This window comes from Heterodontus francisci, chromosome 37 (genome assembly GCF_036365525.1).
Source record: "Heterodontus francisci isolate sHetFra1 chromosome 37, sHetFra1.hap1, whole genome shotgun sequence".
Taxonomy (NCBI): Eukaryota; Metazoa; Chordata; class Chondrichthyes; order Heterodontiformes; family Heterodontidae; genus Heterodontus; species Heterodontus francisci.
The window spans coordinates 10,945,597-10,966,416 of NC_090407.1; the positions used below are offsets into that span (position 1 = coordinate 10,945,597).

A 20,820-nucleotide genomic window follows, 5' to 3' on the forward strand; every position below is an offset into this window, starting at 1 on the left:
CGCATGTTCTGTCCATTTGTACCAGCATTGAATGGCTGAACCTATGGTTGTTAGTGGGACCAACGGAGGTCGCTTAAAAGACGACCAGAAAATTATGTCACTTTTTTTTTTAGCATTGCTTCTCCTATCCCAGAAAAATACTTTGGGCTGTTACTAGCCCCAGATGTGATCGCATCTGCCCTCGGCCTGGACTGTCAATTCTAGTTTTGTTATGCGCAGATCACTGGACTCAAAATGGCTTATGCCTCATTCAGCAGCAACAGCTGTGCAGCAGTAGCACTCTGCTTGCCAACTGCCTGGTTTGTGATAAGTAATAAAATCAACTCCATTGACTCCTTATTAAGTACATATGTGACTGCTGATTCCTCCTTGGTACATTGTTCTGGTGCCTGTTACTCATGTTTGAATCTTGACATCACTGTTGTATGCCATTCAATCACAGCAAACATCAAAGGAATCGTGTTGGGTTTTCCCCCCTGCACTTGGGGTCTTATTTAGCACCAATGGGCTGAAATTTATGGTGGCGGCTGTAAACAATGTGAGCTGTGCTTTGCAGAGCTGCTGCGATATTAAACGCAGCGGCTCATTCAAATGAGCGGGGTGGACCACCCACCACTGCAAAGGCGCCGACGTCATTTTTAAAGGGCTTCGAGCCCTATCGTTACAATTGTAATATTTAAAGAAACAGTGATTTGAAATTGATTTGGAAAAATTAAATAAATGTTTCTTGCCCTCTTATTTCCCCTCTCCCCCCCCCCCCCCCCCCCCCCCAACCCCCCGAAATACATACTTTGTGCACCTGACGTTCTCTCGCCTCCAAAGTTCACAAACTATGCACTTTATCCCTTCCCACCATCGTCTATACCAATCAGATGAGTTTAACCCTGCTCTCTTCTGCACCCCACCCCCCCCCGGCAACAGAGAAACTTACCTGCTTTCCCCTTCCCACCAGTGTCCCACAGGGGATGGACAGCAGGTAGGACATTTATTCATTAATTTACATTTAATTCAGTATTTAAATTTGGCTTCCATCGCCAAGCCTGTGGCGGGCCTGTGCCAGAGGCATTTTCTGCGCCCCGCCATGACCCCCGACGTCGGGGGGACTGTAAAATGCAGCCCATTGTCATTGACATAGCTAATGCACACAAATCTGGGATCTATTTGGCTCAGCTGCCTATTAATCCATCGGAGAAGCACTGCTTTTTAGTTTCAAATTGTAATTGGGTTGGTCGATGAGAAATTTCTGTATAGTATAATAGAGCAGAAACTGTGGGTTGGATTTTGTAGTGCTGGCAGCGAGCGTAAAAAAATGGCGGCCTGTATTCAGGGGCCACACGCTGCTACATTGCCGCGATCTTGAGCCTGCGGCTCATTATCATATGCAGGGCAGCCGTCCTGCCGCCCCTCCCCATAAAATCATGCGATGGGGACAACCTTGGTGCCACTGTGAACGGAGTCAACTGTATCTGCGCAGACGCTGGCGCCATTTTTAAAAGGCTGCCAGCCCTGCATAGAAACTGCATGTTCGAGAAATTCCCAAGCCTGTTTGTGAAGAAGACACTGAGTAGGATGCTTCGGTGGAGACTGTTTATTGTTTGCCACAGAGCTTACATCTGTTCTCCAAACAATACAGTGTTGACCCCTTACATACTACCCTCCGCCAACCCCCAAACTGCCGAGTTCACCCTGCCCGCCCCTCCCCTCCCCCGGACAGTAAAAATACATATTTCCCTGTCACCTCCCCCAACTCGGGGTTGACCCTTTCCCTCTTTCTCTTTTCCCCCCCCCCACCAACTGCACAGTGCAGAGTTCACCGCTCCCTCCTCCCACCCCTCCCCCCTCCTCTCCCTCTCTCACCCCCTCTCCCCCTCCACCTTTCCTCCCCTTCCCTCCCCCCCCCCCCCCCCCCCCCAGCATCAGGTTCCATGGCAGGCTGCTGGCGCTCCACTCTTCCAGCACCCACCACCCCACCACCACCCCCCCTCTCCGCCATGAAGCCAGACATGAGAAAGGAAACAAAATACAGCCCTGTTTCATTTAATGTGTCTTTATAGGGGAGATTAATTTAATTCTTATCCTTTTTACCACTTCTTTTGACTGTTCTCACTTTCCAACCATTTTGCATTTCTGTGTAAAGGCAAGTAAACTGCTTCTAGGCTTCTGGCACTGTCACGCGGTATCTGTTAGTGAGCATGGCCCAGAGGTGACTCATTTTGTTTCATCCGACTGTCCCTCCCTCTGCTATTCATCTGCCTGTGATGGAAGTATGTCATATCTGAACATATGGTGGATTTTAAAACTCCCTAGCCAGTTACATTGCTCCCAGCCTAGACTGTAACTCGAGCATTTTATTTTTATTCTAGTGTTTAATTATTGCTGTTACCTTCAATACATCTTTCCCCATCTGTCTTACCTTCTTATCATCTCTCCCCTTCCACATACAGTTCCTGTGCTTTTCCTCTTTTTTTAAAAATTTTTGCTTCAATCTATTAATGTCAGTAATTCCAATCTATCTCTGGCTGCATGCAGAAAGAGCATGCAAAGAAAATTAGATTTTAAAAAGTGAGTCATAGAATCATACAGGACTGAAGGAGGCCATTCAGGCCATCGTGCCTGTGCTGGGCATAAATGTAGGACATGACGAGTAAAGGCAGACATTGAGAAAATAAATTCATCTTGCATATTCTGAAAGAATTTTATACCATGGCCAGAAATATATAAATGGAGAAACAGCAACAGAGAAATGACTTGGGGATTTACTCCAATGCACCATAAGAGAAAGGTATTTACACATATGAGGTATGGGGCACAATATTGAGTTAAGGGAGCAAGAACTCAAAACACTTTTATATTTGAAATGTCTTCAGTTTGAGTTCTGGAAAAACAATGCCCTTGCATCACCTCTACACATTTACATGACAAACAGTTTTCTTATCCCAACAGCAGAATCATGAATTGTACATTTTACCAAGATAAACAGATGTGATTCTCCTGCTATCCAATCTACAAAACTGCCAAATGTAAAAGAGTCCTCTACACTGCCTCAGCATCATCTGGTGCTCTTCAAATCGTGACAAGAAGCATCCAATAATGGCATCAATTAGAACAACAGTTGTGGAAATAAATATCTAGGAGGAGAATTTGGCTGTTTTTATCTGTTTACTTCATTTCTACAAGAGTTTCACTTAGACTGATAACTTCAGTGAAAAAATATCAGGAGAACCCCCATAGAAATTCCAGGTGCTAATTTCAAAATCCAATAAGCATAAACTTTCAAGAATCCTGTGATGATTGTGCTCTCGGGCTCATTAGAATTTTATTTTCAAATGAAGATACGGAACCTTCATTTTTCTTTTCCCTCAATAGGTTTGGACTGTGATATAGACATCCCTAAAACGATTCAAATGGTACGAAAACAAAGATCAGGAATGGTACAGACAGAGGCTCAGTATAAATTCATATACATGGCTGTACAGCAATATATTGAGACAGTTCAGAAAAGGCTACTGGAGGAACAGGTAATTTTGTCACATATCACCCACTTTGAGAGGGTTTAAAAATTTACAATAGAAAAGATAGAATCCTTTCTCATTGACTGGTAAAACCTTTGTGCCTGATTCATGTCATAAAATAAACAGGAAAAAACCTCTTTGTTTGCTTGAAGGAATACTGATAGCAAGACTGGTGTTTCCGAATATTTAAAGTTTACATTTTACCAAAACTTACAGCATTTTGAAAGTACAAATCTTATTTAAAGCAAGAATGGATTGGCTGAAAACTCGTATCCTATAATATTTGTCTTTTATTTAAAATTAGATTTAAAACTTCTTTCCTTCAAAGCAGGCATTGGTACAGTATCTAACTTGGATCTATAAATATTTCAGTACTTTCTGCACTACGCAGCAGCAGTAAACAAGGTAGTTGGAAGTGAACAGATGTATCATTCTGATCTGTGCTGTGCTCACGCTATGCCTCTACTGTGTTATATCTGTTAGCTGCCCTTCGGCAAGAGCCAAATTTAAATACTTGAATCTTAAATATTTGAAGCTTAACTGGTATATGCTATATTTTTCATAAATTGTGCAATTCTACCCTGTCACAGAGTAATCTTTCACCAGCTATAATCATGAAACATGCCACTGAATACAAATAAAACTTTTCAGTATTTCAGGTTTTATACAGATTAATAAAGTATATATGTGATTATAAAAGTCTTCGGGGGGGGGGTGGGTGGGGGGAGTTAAAAAATAATTGAAAGGAGTAAACGGCATATCTTGCAGCAGCAAGTGTAAGGATTGACAAGTGAACAGTTCATGCCAGCTTTTTCTTTATTAATTCATAGGATGTGGGCATTGCTGGCAAGGTCAGCATTTATTGCCCATCTCAAATTGTCCTTGAGATACAACTGAGTGGTTTGCTAAGCCATTTTAGAGGGCAGTTCAGTATCAGGCACATTGCTGTGGGTCTGGAGTCACATATAGGCCAGACCAGGTCAGGATAATAGATTTCCTTCCTTAAAGGATATTAGTGAACCAGATGGACTTTTACGACAATAGTTTCAGGGTCACAATTGCTGCTGCTGCTAGTTACTCCCGATTTATTGAATTGTTTGAATTTAAATTCCCAGCTGTTGTGGGATTTGAATTTACATAACAAATCATTAGTCCAGGCCTCTGGAGTACGAGTCCAGTAACATAACCACTATGCTACCATACCCCTAAATTATTACCTTGTTTTCCCTCCATACTTCAAATAAGGTAAAGAATGAACTTTGGAGCTTTTTGCTAAGTAAATTTTGATGTAAACTATTTTCAAAGTTATTTTTACAGATTCAAAATGACAGAAAACACAGAAGATTGAGGGGGAAAGGGAGACATGGGAGGAACTTGTGAGGCCTCCTGCCTAAATAAAATGTAATAAAGTTGCCAGAAAATTGTGAGGCATGACTTACCACCATATTCCCACTGATGGTATAGCTGATGCTATATTCCCAAAGACCTGTAGCTCGGAAGGCAAAGCATCTACCTGAGTCAGGTGGTATGCTCTGTTAATGTGCAAAACGGTGTCTTCTGATATACATACGACCCTGATTGCTATTTTAGCAACTATGTGGAGCATGCAGCTAGAGAGGACCTCTAGGTAAGTTTTAAATTATTTTTGCGGGGCTGAAAGAAGCAAGAACGCTCCTCCTGGTTCCGCAAAAACAACCTAGCCGCTTCCGCACCAGATCTCCTGTCCCTACCATGAATGGACTGCACCCCCCCCCCCCCCCCCCCCCCGCCATGCAAACCTTCCTTTTCTCTAGGCCTGGAGGTTGACCGAGCTGCCCAATAATACAACAGCTCAGAACCCCGGCATGCTGATTTTCTGCCCAGAGCCTGCTGGACAGTTGTTACCAAGACACAGCCCTCAAACTGGATTGGGTCATCCGTCAGTACTGTCAGGCAGTCAGATGGTATGCTCTGCTGGCTAGCTGGCCAAAACCGCACGGTGGAAAATCTAATCCAGGTTTCAAGCTGGAACTATGTTGCCCACGATAGTGGTAAATTGCATCACGGCATCCCGATATTCACTTTCTCTTTGCCGCCAAGCTGTCTTAGGACACCTATTAGGTGTCCACGGCTCACTGGCTTGATGATAATAAAGCTTGGGTGTGTCTTGGGCCTATCCATTCAGTTGCAGGGATCACTGAGAACTGAGGAAGTTGCTCTTTCAGAGAGCCAATGCGGGCATGAGGGCCGGAATTTTATGGTGGATGGACAGGAGCCAGACTCCGACGTGAAAGTCAGTGTCGAACCCGCTTCCGCCTAGCCCGGGGATCCGTCCTGTATTTTACAGGTCCCTGGGCTTTAATTGTCCCAAGACGGGACTTCCACCCACTTGAGGGAGGAGTTCCCACCTCAGTGAGCTGCCGGCCAATCAGCAGGCCAGCAGCTCTTAGTCTCAGCAGCGCCACCGGAAGCGATGGCCACTGATGGGACAGCAGCCCAGCCGACGCCATGGATCGAGGAGGGAAGGTAAGTAGGGGTATGCCTCACCAGTGGGATCGGTCCTTCCCTGGTGAGGCTGGAGTGGTCGTTTGGGGGGTGTCTTGGGTCCTGGGGTGGGTTGGAAGGCGGGGGCGGCCCTCAGTCGGCACCCTGTGCCCGACTGCCATGCCGCCCCGCCCTCCCTGGGGCGTGGACAGGCCGGCAGCTATCACTGGGCGGCTTTTCACATTCCCAGCACACCCGTTCGCCATGGGTAAAATACCCACGGAGGCGGGCACGGGCTCTTAGGTGGCCGTTAAGTGGCTACTTAAGGGCCTTGATTGGCCTTGGGCAGGCGGGCCGATTCCCACCCCCTGCCGTAAACTTGTCCGGAGACGGAAGCCCCCACGCCACCACCTGACCTGCTGGGGCGGTGTAAAATTCCGGTCGAGGGCTGAATGGCTGCCTCCTGCACTGTAACAATTCTGTGATCACTCCTAACGTGCTCCATGCATCCAGACAATTTCCTAGGTCAAAGATTGCAAGTAAGGGTGCAGAAAACTTACAGAAAGAAAGGGAGAGTGTGTGAGAATATGAAGTAACGAGAGAAAGCAAGAAAGATAGATATACTTCACATACAGAGAAAAAGAAACTCAGCCACATTAAAAAAAAAGTGACAAGAAGGAGTGCCTTAACTAAAGGGAGAGAAAGTCGGAAACAGTCCCAATTTTAATCAGCAGCATCTTCTCAAAATGTCCATATTCTGCTCCGTTCAGCCCATCTAACACTGAAGTACATAAACTGGTTACTGTTACAACCAGGGTCTAGGGGTTCCCTCTTAGCTTTGCCTGGTTTACCGTAACCGGGTTTAATTTTAAAACACTGTTTTAGCTCCCCCTCAGTGAATCCTTGTTCACTGCTCTCCAATTGCAAGGCAAAGAAATCAAATCAGGCAGGTTTTCTTAGATTTAAACAAGAAAGATGGAAGGTTATTAATCTTAAACTCTAATTCGGTTAATGCCTATGAATACGTGACGCGACCCCACTAGCATGCATACACAATAAACACACAGGCAGATAGAGACAGAAAACTAGAAAGAGTAAAGGGGAAAAGTTTGAGGCAATAGCTGGTTGTATTACAGTTCTTTGAGTTCAATGTGAAGTCTTTGGTTGCTGGTAAGTCTTGCTGTTCATTGGGGCCCAGTGCACGCTTCAACTTGTTTCGATGTAGGAATCTTTTCTCTCTTGAGGTTTAAGGGACTTCACTGGGTCTGGAGGTTTGTGAGAAAGTGAGAGAGAGGCTGTCTTGTTCCCAGTTTGGTTACAATCTGCAGTCTGACTTCAAACTGTCCTGTGTCTAGTTCAAAAAGCCTGGACCAGCTGGTTAGTCATGTGACCAGCTGGTTTAACCACTCCTGCGTTTGTGGATTCTCTATCTTAGCAGACCCTGGAATGTGAGCTTCCTTACACCTTCAATGTCTTTTGGGTTAATTGGACCAAGGAGTAGCTGCTTTGTCTCCACAAGCATCGTCTCTTAGTATGCAAAAGTTCTCCAGACAAATGGCTGGTGATCTCTAAACAAGTAATTTCTTCACTCCAGCAACAGTTTAAAATTAATGTTCGTATGAATTAATATACCTCATTCTTGGCAGTTGCAGGGTCTTCATGACACAGTCAGCATGCACTCAGCTCACCAGAACTGTTTAAAAATAGAGTTTAGATTAATTTTTTTTATTATTCATTCATGAGATGTGGACGTCGCTGGCTAGGCCAGCATTTATTGCCAATTTGTCAACAGTATGTGCAACTGTTATAGTAGGCAGCCAGAAAGTGCTTTCACTCTTCAAGTTGAGAGAAACTTTTTTTATCAGAAGACGGAGGAAAATAAATTCACTCTCAGTTCGCCCATTTTTTGGATGCAAAATTTAGATTGTGAGGCAATCTTTTGTGCCCAGTCTTCACTGGAGGTCTCCTGGCTACCAAATTGGAATCTGGCAAATTCCAGGTGTGCAGGGAATCGGCCTGAAAAAGGCATTAGCTGCCCTGCAAATGCAAAGGCCTTGTGGTAACCTGTTTGGTCGTATATTCCGTTTGTGCCAGACTCTCTTTCCCCCTAGCGTATCCTCTAGCTCAAGATAAATAAATGCTATGGGAGACCAGCTAGTATATATAAAACTGGTGGTAGCTGTAGGACACATTTTCGCCCATCATGTGATATTATGGATCTCACACTTTTGACTTTGAAAATTCTTTGGAGCTGATTGTTTCAAATTTCATATTCATAAAACAACCACAAATAATTCCTGAACAGGCAAGGAACATACCAGTCAATAAGTAGCAAGCAGAAATTCTGTTCAGACATCTACCAATGAAAATGGGCAGTCAGCAACAGATAGCAATAATAAAAGAGACTGGTGAAATTAAGTTGTTCAGCCCCTGTTAGAAATACACCTATTAAGTTTTGCTCCCTGAGGTTTAGTCTCTGTCACGGATTATAGCCCAGCTGAACTGCCATGCATCTTTCCAGATCCAGATTGGCCCTGTTCAGGCCCACCCTAAAGGCTGTTTGGTCATTTTCACACAGTCCCCATCATTTGCAGCTCTTCAGTCCCATTGCCAGCTAAAAGCAGTAAGAAGTAAATAATTAAGCACCCAAGAAAAAGGACATTTACGTAATCAAAGCTTTCAGGGAAAACTAAAAAATGTTATGGAAATTCATCCTTAAAACATGGGTAATTAATTCCAGAATATCATGTAAATACATAGCTACAATACTGGCTTTTTGAAGTATTTCAATATTGTTTCTTCCAGAAAAACAAAACTAAGGAACGAGAGTATTCAAATATCCACTATCCACGTATGGAGAAAGCTAAAACAAAAAGACATGCTGCCCCACCTCGAGTTTTATCTGCGTAAGTAATACTGTTTTCGGCAGATTAAAGAGGTACTGTAATATCTTTTTGTACAGTTTAGCCTGGGGTTTCAGTTAGTTGAACTTTTATTTAGCGCAAGTCGCCCAACATCAGTCATACCAGTGCAAAAAATGGCAGAATTTCAAGCGTAAATTACATCCAGTGCAAATCAAGTTTCCATGATCATTTGTGCTAGTTGAAAAAACATCGTGCTAGTAGCTGGACCCACCCACAAAACTGGTCATGCCCCAGTTTGAATTAATCACCATTGTGAGTTTCTACTCATTGCATCCGTTTGTGGGCTTTTGAGGAGGCTTTTAAAATTAAGCTTCTTTGGGGGCACAAGAACACTAATAGGCACATTGTAAAAGCTCATAAAGATAATTCCTTTTTAATTTTCTATGAACTGAACTGCTCTACATCAGTATAACAAGCCAATGGTTCTGTGTGGTTTTTTTATAAAGTCATTTTCAGTTATTTAAAATTGGGTAGACCAGACACTGATTAAAAATGTTTATTTTTCTTGGTAAACCTGATTTCAGCTGCATTAATCAAACTGCACTGTTACCACTTAAAAATATTCCTTGATATATTTAACACAAACATTTTTTTAAAATTACATTCTAAAACTCTGCCCAATTGCATTGGTTCACAGCAGATTTTATGTTTGGTGATATGCAAATAAGTTTGAGCAAATACTTGAGGGGTAAAACACCTCTCAAAACTAGCACAATTTGAATCCAGATCACCAATCGCATCCAAAGTATAAACTGTGCCCTATAAGTCTGGAAAATACAGTATGATATTCCTTATATCCTCTATTTAAGAGAAGATTTAAACAGGTTACCACCTCTGATAAAGTGGCAACAGATGAGTAGATACAAACATGTTAAGCTTTTGTACAATAATGTTGCACAGCGCAAGTTCCAGGTCTTAGTTTTTATTCTTCATCAGGGCTGCAAAGTGGCATTTTGATTATGATTTTGGGCTGATACCAGCCCTGAAGCAATACAGTGGTGCAGGCCACACTGCCAGGCTTCCGGCGTGTTCCGCACATTACCCAATGTTGGTCAGGCTGCTAGTGCAGGCGTACTGTGCATGCATCGGTAGTTTAAGAAGATGTATGATTGTGACATCAATCAGCTGTTCCAGCTAATTCGATGCACGTTTCACAAACTTGGTCTGTGCTTGTGCATTGAGTGCCTGTGCTAATCACTCTCGGCTGATCATGAGTTCAGCAACACTAGGGACCACTACTAGCGTTATTTAAAAGATCAGCCATCCATTTTGCAGGTGAAGTGCTTTTTTGATTTTACCTCTGTGGCAAAGCCACTGTGGTTTGTCTTCGGAGGTTTTCTGGTGAGCTGCTGCCCACATTCAGGGAGCTTAGAGGGGGATCTGGTGACCCAACTCTGAATGAGATTTGGGGACTTTGATTGCAGTGCCTCCGGATCTGCAACACAATCAAATGGAGCAGTGGCCACAGAGGAGAGAAGCTTTGTGAAGAAGGAGGTGGAGGAAGGCTCTGCACAGAAGGCCCTACCCACCAAGGGATTTTTGAGAGCACTTCTCTTACCTCCACCTAACCCAGCAGCAATACGTGAGTTGACTCCAGTTCAACAAGGAGGTGGTCTTGGAATTTTGCCGCCTCCTTCAACACGATCTGGAGCCTCACACCAGGGTGAGGACAGCACTGCCAGCGAGCATAAAGATCACAGTGGCATTGAACTTCTGTGCGTTTGGATTTTTCTGGGCAGAAGAGCTTGACATATCCAACATTTTCTAGTACACTATCCATTGATGTACCCAGGAGTAAAGGCCTGCTCATGTCTGAAAAAAAAACCCGACAGAACCACATCGGACCTGAGCCCACCTGGCCCCAGTCCTTCCATTTTTTCCCGTGCCGACCCGACCCATGCCCGGCCCAACCATAGTGCACTCACTGTACTTGGCACTTTTGGATGGATGGAATGGAAGGAAGCTGCACAGCTGCAGCATGAGCACTATGACGTCATAGAGACACTCACTGCGCAGACTCAGAGTCCGTGGAGTACAGTGTCCGACCCAGACACTGCCCGACCTGAGCCCAAAAGCCAGACCCGGAAGAGCGACCCAACCCGAACCCGACATGCCGTCTGGTCCTGTCTGGTTCGGGTCGGGTAGCAGGCCTTTACCCAGGAGATTGCGGAGGCCATCTTTGTCAAGTGAGGAGGAGAATACGTTCTCTCCCTTAGCAGGGAGAAAGAGGATGAGAGGGCAGGTGGCTTTGCCACGATAGCTGGACTCCCAGTGGTGCAGAGCGCCATTGACTGCACGCACCTGGCTCTGCAGGCTTCCACCGCCCTCCCCCCACCCCCCCCCCCCCCCCCAATGTCAATGGTGAGGTATCCGACCCAGAAGGGCTACCATTCAATTAATATGTAGTTGGTATGTGACCATGAACAGTACATTGTGTCAGTGAATGCCCGCTATCATGTCAGCAATCACGATGCCTTCATTCTGAGACAGTCTGCTACTCCCACCAACTTTGCGCCTCCAAAGAGAGCCAGAGGGTGGCTGCTCAGGGATCAAAGGTTACCACCTGTACATGTGGCTCATGACTCCACTCCGCCACCCAACCACATGAGGACAGCCCGCATATAACAAGAGCCATGGAGCCGCCATGAACATCATGGAACAGACTATTGCCATGCTGAAGCACTGCTTCCAATGCCTGGCCTTCTTGAGGGAAGCCCTCCAGTACATGCGGAGCGGATGTCTGAGTTCGTGTTGGTCTGCAGCGTCCTCCATGACATCGCCATCCTGAGGTTGCAGCCATTGCTACCAGGAATCCTGAGGCCATCTCAGGAAGAGGCAGGAAGGATGCATCCTGGACCCCTTCGCACTGGATGGGCTGTTTGAGAGCCCCTGCTCAGACTCCGGTTCCTATAGGGCAACTTCCCTTTACCACCATGGATCCACTGTTCCCCAATGTAACATGCATCTGAGACACCCATCCATGCTGCATTGGAAGCTGAGATGGCGGCTACCAGACATTGGCAGCACTTGTGAACCCAGCCGTGCTGCATGGGTTTGGCCCTCACTTCTACACTGGGAAGGATAGGCTCCAAGCTCTGTGTGATGCCCTCTGCCATGTTGGAGCAGGACATCCTCCATGCTGCACGCTGAAATCATGTAAACAAGGAGGCAGCACAAAAAGCAGGACAAATCCAACCCGGCCAATTACTGCCCCATCAGTCTATCCCTGATCATCAGCAAAGTGATGGAAGGTGTCATCAACAGTGCTGTCAAGTGGCACTTACTCAGCAATAACCTGCTCACTGATGCTCAGTTTGGGTTCTGCCAGGGCCACTCAGTTCCTGACCTCATTACAGCCTTGGTCCAAACATGAACAAGAGAGCTGAACTCCAGAGGTGAGGTGAGAGTGACATCAAGGCAGCATTTGACCGAGTATGACGTCAAGGAAAAACTGGAGTCAATGGGAATCGAAGAAAACTCTCCCCTGGTTGGAGTCATATCTAGCACAAAAGAAGATGGTTGTGGTTTTTTTTTTTTATTTCATTCGTGGGATGTGGGCGTTGCAGGCCCGGCCAGCATTTGTTGCCCATCCCTAATTTCCCTCCGAAGGTGGTAGTGAGCTGCCTTCTTGAACTGCTGCAGTCCTTGGGATGTGGATACACCAACAGTGCTGTTAAGGGAGTTCCAGGATTTTGATCCAGTCGGGCTGCTGTGGGGCTTGGAGGGGAACTTGCAGGTGGTGGTGTTCCCATGCATCTGCTGCCCTTGTCCTTCTAGGTGGTAGAGGTTGCAGGTTTGGAAGGTGCTGTCGAAGGAGCCTTGCTGAGTTGCTGCAGTGCGTCTTGTATATGGTACACATTGCTGCCACTGTGCTTTGGGAAGACAGGAGGTGAGTTACTTGCCGCAGAACTCCCAGCCTCTGACCTGCTCTTGTAGCCACAGCATTTATGTGGCTGTTCCGGTTCAGTTTCTGGTCAATGGTGACCCCCAGGATGTTGTTAGTGGGGGATTCAGTGATGGTAATGCCATTAAACGTCAAGGGGAGATGGTTAGATTCTCTCTTGTTTGACATGGTCATTGCCTGGCACTTGTATGGTGTGAATGTTACTTGCCACTTATCAGCCCAAGCTTGGATGTTGTCCAGGTCTTGCTGCATATGGACATGGGCTGCTTCAGTATTTGAGGAGTTGTGAATGGTGCTGAACATTGTGCAATCATCAATGAACATCCCCACTTCTGACCACCTGATGGAGGGAAAGTCATCGATGAAGCAGCTGAAGATGGTTGGGCCTAAGACACTCCCCTGAGGAACTCCTGCAGTGATGTCTTGGGACTGAGATGATTGACCTCCAACACCACAGCCATCTTCCTTTGTGCTCAGTATGACTCCAACCAGCAGAGATTTTTCCCCCGATTCCCATTGACTCCAGTTTTGCCCCGGCTCCTTGATGCCATACTCGGTCAAATGCTGCCTTGATATCAAGGGCAGTCGCTCTCACCTCACCTCTGGAATTCAGCTCTTTTTTGCCTATGTTTGGACCAAGGCTGTAATGAGGTCAGGAGCTGAGTGGCCTTGGCGGAACCCAAACTGAGCGTCAGTGAGCAGGTTGTTGCTGCGCAAGTGCCGCACGATAGCACTGTCATCCATTTGCTGATGATCGGGAGTAGACTGACAGGGTGGTAATTGGCCGGGTTGTATTTGTCCTGCTTTTTGTGCACAGGACATACCTGGCCAATTTTCCACATTGCCATGTAGATGCCAGTGTTATAGCTGTACTGGAACAACATGACTAGGGGCGCAGCAAGTTCTGGAGCACAGGTCCTCAGTACTATTGCCGGAATATTGTCTGGGCCCATAGCTTTTGCAGTATTCAGTGCCTTCAGCTGTTTCTTTATATCACGTGGAATGAATCGAATTGGCTGAAGACTGACATCTGTGATGCTGGGGACCACCAGAGGAGGCCGGGATGGATCATCCACTCAGCACTTCTAGCTGAAGATGGATGCAAATGCTTTAGCCTTGTCTTTTGCACTGATGTGCTGGGCCCTCCCATCGTTGAGGATGGGGATATTTTGTGGAGCCTCCTGCTCCTGTCAGTTGTTTAATTGTCCACCACCATTCGCAACTGGATGTGGCAGAACTGCAGAGCTTAGATCTGATCTGTTGGTTGTGGGATCGCTTGGCCCTTTTCTATTGCATGCTGCTTCCACTGTTTGGCATGCATGTAGTCCTGTGTTGTAGCTTCACCAAGCTGACACCTGATTTTTAGGTATGTCTTGTGCTGCTCCTGGCGTGCCCTCCTACACTCTTCATTGAACCAGGGTTGGTCCTCCTGCTTGATGGTGTGGTAGATTGGGGAAATGCCGGGCCATGAGGTTACAGATTGTGGTTGAATACAATTCTGCTGCTACTGATGGCCCACAGCGCCTCATCAATGCCTAGTTTTGAGTTTCTGGATCTGTTCGAAATCTATCCCATTTAGCATGGGGATAGAGCTAACAAGAAGATGGTGGGTATCCCCAATGTGAAGATAGGACTTTGTCTCCACAAGGACTATGTGGAGGTCACTCCTATCAATACTATCATGGACAGATGCATCTGCGACAGGTAGATTGGTGAGGATGAGGTCAAGTAGGAGTTCTGCGGCGAGTAACTCACCTGTCTCCCCAGTGCCTGTCCACCATCTACAAGGCACAAGTCAGGGGTGTGATGGAATACTCTCAACTTGCCTGGATGCATGCAGCTCCAACAACACTGAAGAAGCTCGACTCCATCCAGGACAAGGCAGCCCGCTTGATCAGCACCCCATCCACCACCTTCAGCATTCACTCCCTTCACCACAGATGCAGCAGTGTGTACCATCTACAAGATGCACTGCAGCAACTCACCAAGGCTCCTTCAACAGCACCTTCCAAACCCGCGACCTCTACCACCCAGAAGAACAAGGGCAGCAGATGCATGGGAACACCTCCACCAGCAAGTTCCCCTCCAAGCCACACACCATCCCGACTTGGAACTATATCGCCGTTCCTTCACTGTCGCAGGGTCAAAATCCTGGAACTCCCTTCCTGATGGCACTGTTGCTGTACCTACCTCACGTAGACTGCAGAGGTTCAAGAAGGCAGCTCACCACCACCTTCTCAAGGGCAATTAACGATGGGCAATAAATGCTGGCCTAGCCAGTGATGCCCATATCCCACGAATGAATAAAAAAGTTTGTGGGCTGCCTGTCTAAATGGGAACGGGTGCAGGCAGATCATGAATTCCTACCCCTATGCCCAAACTGGGTGCCAATGATATTTTTAGCCCTTTGTTTCTTTTTGTTTGGGGTCTTTGGGGTGAATTTTGTGGTCTCAAGATGCATTTTCCTCTTTATGGACTGAATTATCCATGTTGAGCAGTATCAAGTTACAGTTGAATCTCCTACAGGACCAGTGATTCACTTCCACTTCCTGCATTATTTATCCTGTGGTATATGATTAGTGCTGAATTTTGATCAATTTTATAGTTCGGATATGTATTTTCTGACTTTTAACAATTGGCAGCTTAGAGTTTTATAGTGACCACATAGTGAAGATGAACATAAGAGGACTGCGAACACCAAATTATGAATTATTGTGTCATGCATAGACACCGATAGATAGCATATATAGGCCCAAACACTTTTTGTACATGTGAATGTGAGGGTATTACAGTATGGAATCCAGCATTTCCTGCATGCATCCGCAATTCGGGACAACAGAATCAGATCTAAAGTAAAGCCTTCTCAGTAATGTGCTTTAACCCCAAGCTCAGAAAGTGATGTACTTCAGTGCATAATGGTTTCTTTTTGTGAGCTGACCAATTGCGTGCTGTATTATGAGCAATTCTGTGTTGTGGGACCACAACCACAAGGAAATATACCGAAACTATCCAAGTACCAAGGCAATGGAGTGAATGACTTACAAAACCTCAGTCCTCTTCTGTTGGGCAATTTATAGTCACATTTATGAAATCATGTAAAATTAAAAATCATTGTTTTTCTCCTATTCTGAAGATTGAAAGAAGAGCCAGCCTGTCTTTATGAAAATCTAAACATCAAAAGTCCCAAATCATCAGGAAGCAGCAACACAAAGAGATAAAAGCACCAAGAGTAGAGTGGTTGTACGTATAATAAGCACACTAACAACACTAGTAACTTTTTATTTTTATTTACAATGTGCACATTTTTTTTTTTTAAAGTTCCACTAATAATTATTGGCACCCACATTGTTGTAAAATGCTCCTTGTTTACCTGCGTTCATGTTCATAGAAATCATAGAAAATTTACAAGCTACCCAGCCTAATCCCACCTTCCTGCGCTTGGTCTGTTGCCCTGTAGGTCCCAGCTCTTCAAGGAGACATCCAAGTACTTTTCTCCCTCTAACACCCTTTCAGTTAGTGAGTCCGGGTCCCTACCACCCTCTGGGTGAAAAATTGTTTGTTCATCTCTCCACTAGTTCTTCTACCAATTACTTTAAGTCTATGCCTCCTGATTTTTGACACCCCCGCTAAGACAAATAGGTCATCCCTATTTACTCTATCTAGGCTCCTCATAATTTTATACACCTCAATTAAGTCACCCCTCAGCCTCCTCTGTTCCAAGGAAAACAACCCCAGTCCATCCACTCTTTCCTCATAGCTAAAGTTTTCCAGTCCTGACACCATTCTCGTAAATCTCCTCTACGCCCTCTCCAGTGCAATCACATCTTTCCTATAGTGTGGTGACCAGAACTCTATGCAGTACTCAAGCTGTGATCTAACTAGTGTTTTATACAGTTCTAACATAACCTCCCTGCTCTTATATTCCATGCCTTGCCTAATAAAAATAAGGATGCCATGTGCCGCCTTAACCACTTTATTGTACCTTGTTTTGAAGGCTGCCTTCTGATCTGAGCACCCCTGCTTCTCTCTCTCTCGCTTATTCTTGGCATATCGACTCTCCACCTCATCTTGTGGTTCTTCTCTTTTAGTATCTTCCTCACTGTCCCCTTTCCTTCTGAATTACACCATGCCTGCTTAGATCTTCCTAACTTCACTCCACGACTTTCTTGCTGAATTCCAAAGTTGTCTCTACCCTGTTTCCCCACGGCCTCCATATGCTTTGATCTGGGCATCTTTTACCATGCTCACCATGTTACTCCAAGCAGTCTCTGAAACTGCCTCTTTCTTCATTCCTTACATCCAGCCTCCTGCCATGCTCCCTGAAGGTCAATTTCTCCAGCTTTCTCCCCATGCCTTCTCCTCCCCCCACACCAACTAACCCTGGCAATTCAGACACCTTCCCCAACCCAATCCAGTGGGATGAGAGCTATTTGACCCCTCAGCATTGCTGTGTAGAATGTCCACTCCCTCACAAACAAGGTTCTCCCTAACTCTAATGGAGGTGAGCATCCACATCATGGCCTGACTAAAACCTGCCTTACTGTTGCTGACTCCCATTTAACAAGGCTCATGTCTGGTCATTCAATCCACCACATCTCCCGCTCAAACCACCATAATGGCAATCGCCTCCAGATCCGATCTCAGCCTATGCCTTTACTCCACCAGCTGTTCATCTGTGCATCTCATACTTTACCATTCCTGTTACATCTCCTTTAAAGTTTTCATTGTCTACAACCATGTTCATGTTCCTCACTGAAATCTCTTCCCTCTGGGACTCGATCAATCTCTATACTGAGTTTTATTTTCTTACAGACTTCAACCTCCAAGTGCAACCATCTTATTTCTCAGCTGTCCACTCCTTCATTGACCTCATACTTCAATTAAACTCCGTCAGCCACAGACATGGCCTCCTCTTTGATCTTACAATTTCATTACCATTCAAATCTTCTTTACTGACTAGGCCATTTTTTCACTCCACACCCTCAGTTCCTCCGGCGTACTCCATCCCCACTCCCTCAACTCGACAAAAAGTTGTTCACTAACCTCTGCTCTCTCAAACACTCTTCCAAAACCACTCTAGCTCACTTCCTTCAGGTATATTTTGAATCCTCTGTCTTCCACTGTGATTTGGTCTTTCACACCCCACCCCCACCCCATCACTATAATCCCTCTTGTTTCTACTTGGTATCCCCTTTACCTTCATTGTTAAGCACCTTCATACTTCAGTGTCACTTTACAAATGTAAGTTATCTTTGGTCTCAACTTTTATGTCATAAATGAACCTTGAACTAATTTTGTATTTATGTAGCAGACTTGGTAATTACTCATCAGATGTGATGTGTATCCTGTATAACGATGAAGAGTTTAGTCATAGATTAAGATTTTGCAATGGTTGTTTGACATCAGATTTGTTGTTGCGAGTTTTCCTACCTTCTAATTTCCCTTGCCCCATCTTAAACTTCAGCAGTCACAAGAATGATGCTGTCATCTTAATGTCCTATTTTTGTTCTCCCCAGAATTACTTCTGTTTACGTAAAGCTTCTGCCTGCATCTGCAACGAGAAATACTCTGTCCCAGCTTGCCTCTGGATCCCTGTGCAGTGCAATTCTATGAACCAAATATCTACAGAGAACTGCCTTATAAAGACTGTTTAATTTATTAACAAGACAAAATAATTTTTTTAAATTACACTGTCATTTGTCAGCTTGTATTTATATATGTACTTTAAGTGCCTCTTGAAACTGATAAACAGTGAAGTTTAGTTTTCTTCTGTTCAAGCTTTCATGACTATCTAAACAATGCATTGGGATGCATTTAGAAAAAGAGAACCAAAATATTTGACTCGGAATACTATAAACCCATTATTTTTATCATCTGCTGTACTGCATGTTCTTAAAATGAAAAGATAAATTATGACCATTACATTTTGCAAATGTGTTTTAATATGCAGATTAGAAACAGCTGAAGTACTGTGAAAAGTGTGCTGGCGGCACTGTTCAGTTTACAGCAGTTCTGGTGATGGAGGGTTTTATAAACTCAGCAACAGTACCACCAGCAGGGATAATGTGGTACTGCCACTCAGAATTTGAGTAGAAGTTCAAACCATCATATGTTTGATTCCTATTTTTATGCATGGCAGTAATATTATTGTAACAATTTTGGAAATTCAAAAATTGCAGAACCTTTGGGGTTCTGTTATATTGGCATTTGCCCAAGTGTTCACTGGGACAAATCATGCACATTGAGTAAATTTTGATAGAATGGCACTTCCCCATATTAAAATTAGTGGTTGCATCTACTATAGCCAAAGGTTTGCATGTTTTTTTTTTTAATTTAAGAGTCTGTTGATCACGGCATTAATAAGGCATTCAGTGCTGAGTGAAGACAATTTTCTTAAAAGCCATTGTTTATATAACAAAAGAATAGTGTAGCTTTGCTTTGTAAGATCTAATATGAATAGCGGGTTCTCTTACAATTTTGATATGTTTTCAGTGTTAACTATATGATAATTGCCTCAAAGTAAATTAAATAGGATGCTGTCTAACATGCCACCAGTTACAATCACAGCTCACCCAGTATATGTTGATATTTATAGTTTTAAACCAGCATTTGTTAAATAGTAAATTCTTACATGTAGAAAATAGTGTATTTGGAGAAGTGGTGAAATGGGAAGAAACTTTTTCATCAATAACCTAACCTGAAAGCTTTTGTTTACTGTGTGCAGCTGATTTATTGGCCATTAGCCCTATTGAGTCCAGGTCTGTCTTTTGGTGAATATAGTCTTCATATTTAACCAATGCAGTACTCTGTTTGCAACTCAAAATTTATTATTTTAGTAAGTAAATTTTGTTTTATATATGTTTTTTAATTATAATAATTGACTGTTAATGAGAGCAGAGAAACCCTTTGGTATTCCTTACTATGTTTTCTGAGCTACCTTTCACTTCTAGCTGACATTTTTCTATCTTCTCAATAGGGAGTTATGGTGAAAATCTCAGCAGCATGTTAAACCCTAATAATGTTATATTGGAGACTAATTTACCATAAAGCCTGGCTCTTTCTGTACGTTTAATAGGTTATATTTCTATTTATAAATGAAGTTAATGATTATGGGATTGTGACCTTATGGGATTAGCTTTGCAGCATCTCAGTAGCTCAATGAATATAACACAACAAATTTATTCCTCCAGCTTCTTTATATATTAAAGATTGCATATCAATGCTGACACTCCCATTATAATATCGATAAAGATTGCAATCCAATAATTCATTAATTTAAAATATATATACAAACAAAAATACTTAAGTTGTTTGTCCATCTTTGTACTTGTGCATTTTCGGGCTTTTTAAAACTTTAAGTACAAAGTGCATGTCTTTTAACAGTTTTCAGGCTGGGTTTAATTCAGCTCATTTTAAACCAGAATTCATAAATCCCAACAGATATTTCAGAATCCCTGCCAAGACAAATCCGGTTTAAAAGATAAAATTTGACTGTTTATTTTTGTATAACAATTATTTTAAATAATACTTTTCCTACCTCTTTTTCCTTCAACCCAAGCTATGAGCAATTCCACAATCAATAGGATGGGCAGGTAATCTGTCCTCAGCGCTCTGGTTTTTTATTTTTTTTAAATGTGTGGCGCTTATGGTTTAGGGTCCATTGTACTGCAGAATAAACATTTTCCTTTTTTCAGTTGCTCTGTATATTGATTATTTCTAAAGCCGAGATATGATTTTATACATCTGGCCAGTTACTCAAGCACTCTTCCAATACTATTCCAGAATTAATAACATTACCTAAGCTGCATCATTCTTTTGCTGTGTTGTGAATTCTGAAAGAACTGGATGGCAGTGGATGCCGAACCCGTGCGTGAAAGCTACATAACTATTTCAAATAATTTACAAAGAAAGTTCCCATTAGTTGATGGTTCAAGGACTAGGAAACACAAATTTAAGGTTTTGGGCAAGTGAGGAACATTTTTGCACAGCGAGTAGTAATGACCTGGAACTCACTGCC

The 20,820-nt window shown here is 43.9% G+C and overlaps 1 protein-coding gene across 5 annotated transcripts in view; it reads left to right on the forward strand.

Annotated features, from left to right (window-relative positions):
* ptpn11b (protein tyrosine phosphatase non-receptor type 11b) overlaps positions 1 to 20,499 on the forward strand; it is a 197,853-nt gene extending 177,354 nt beyond the window's left edge. For all 5 annotated transcript variants that reach the window (XM_068017060.1, XM_068017061.1, XM_068017063.1 and 2 more), the window contains 4 exons: positions 3,367 to 3,518; positions 8,781 to 8,881; positions 15,937 to 16,043; positions 18,320 to 20,499. In XM_068017060.1, the coding sequence (XP_067873161.1) occupies positions 3,367 to 3,518; positions 8,781 to 8,881; positions 15,937 to 16,021 (338 nt within the window). In that variant the 3' untranslated portion in view covers positions 16,022 to 16,043; positions 18,320 to 20,499. The remainder of the gene's footprint in view (positions 1 to 3,366; positions 3,519 to 8,780; positions 8,882 to 15,936; positions 16,044 to 18,319) is intronic.
* Positions 20,500 to 20,820: the final 321 nt, after the last annotated feature.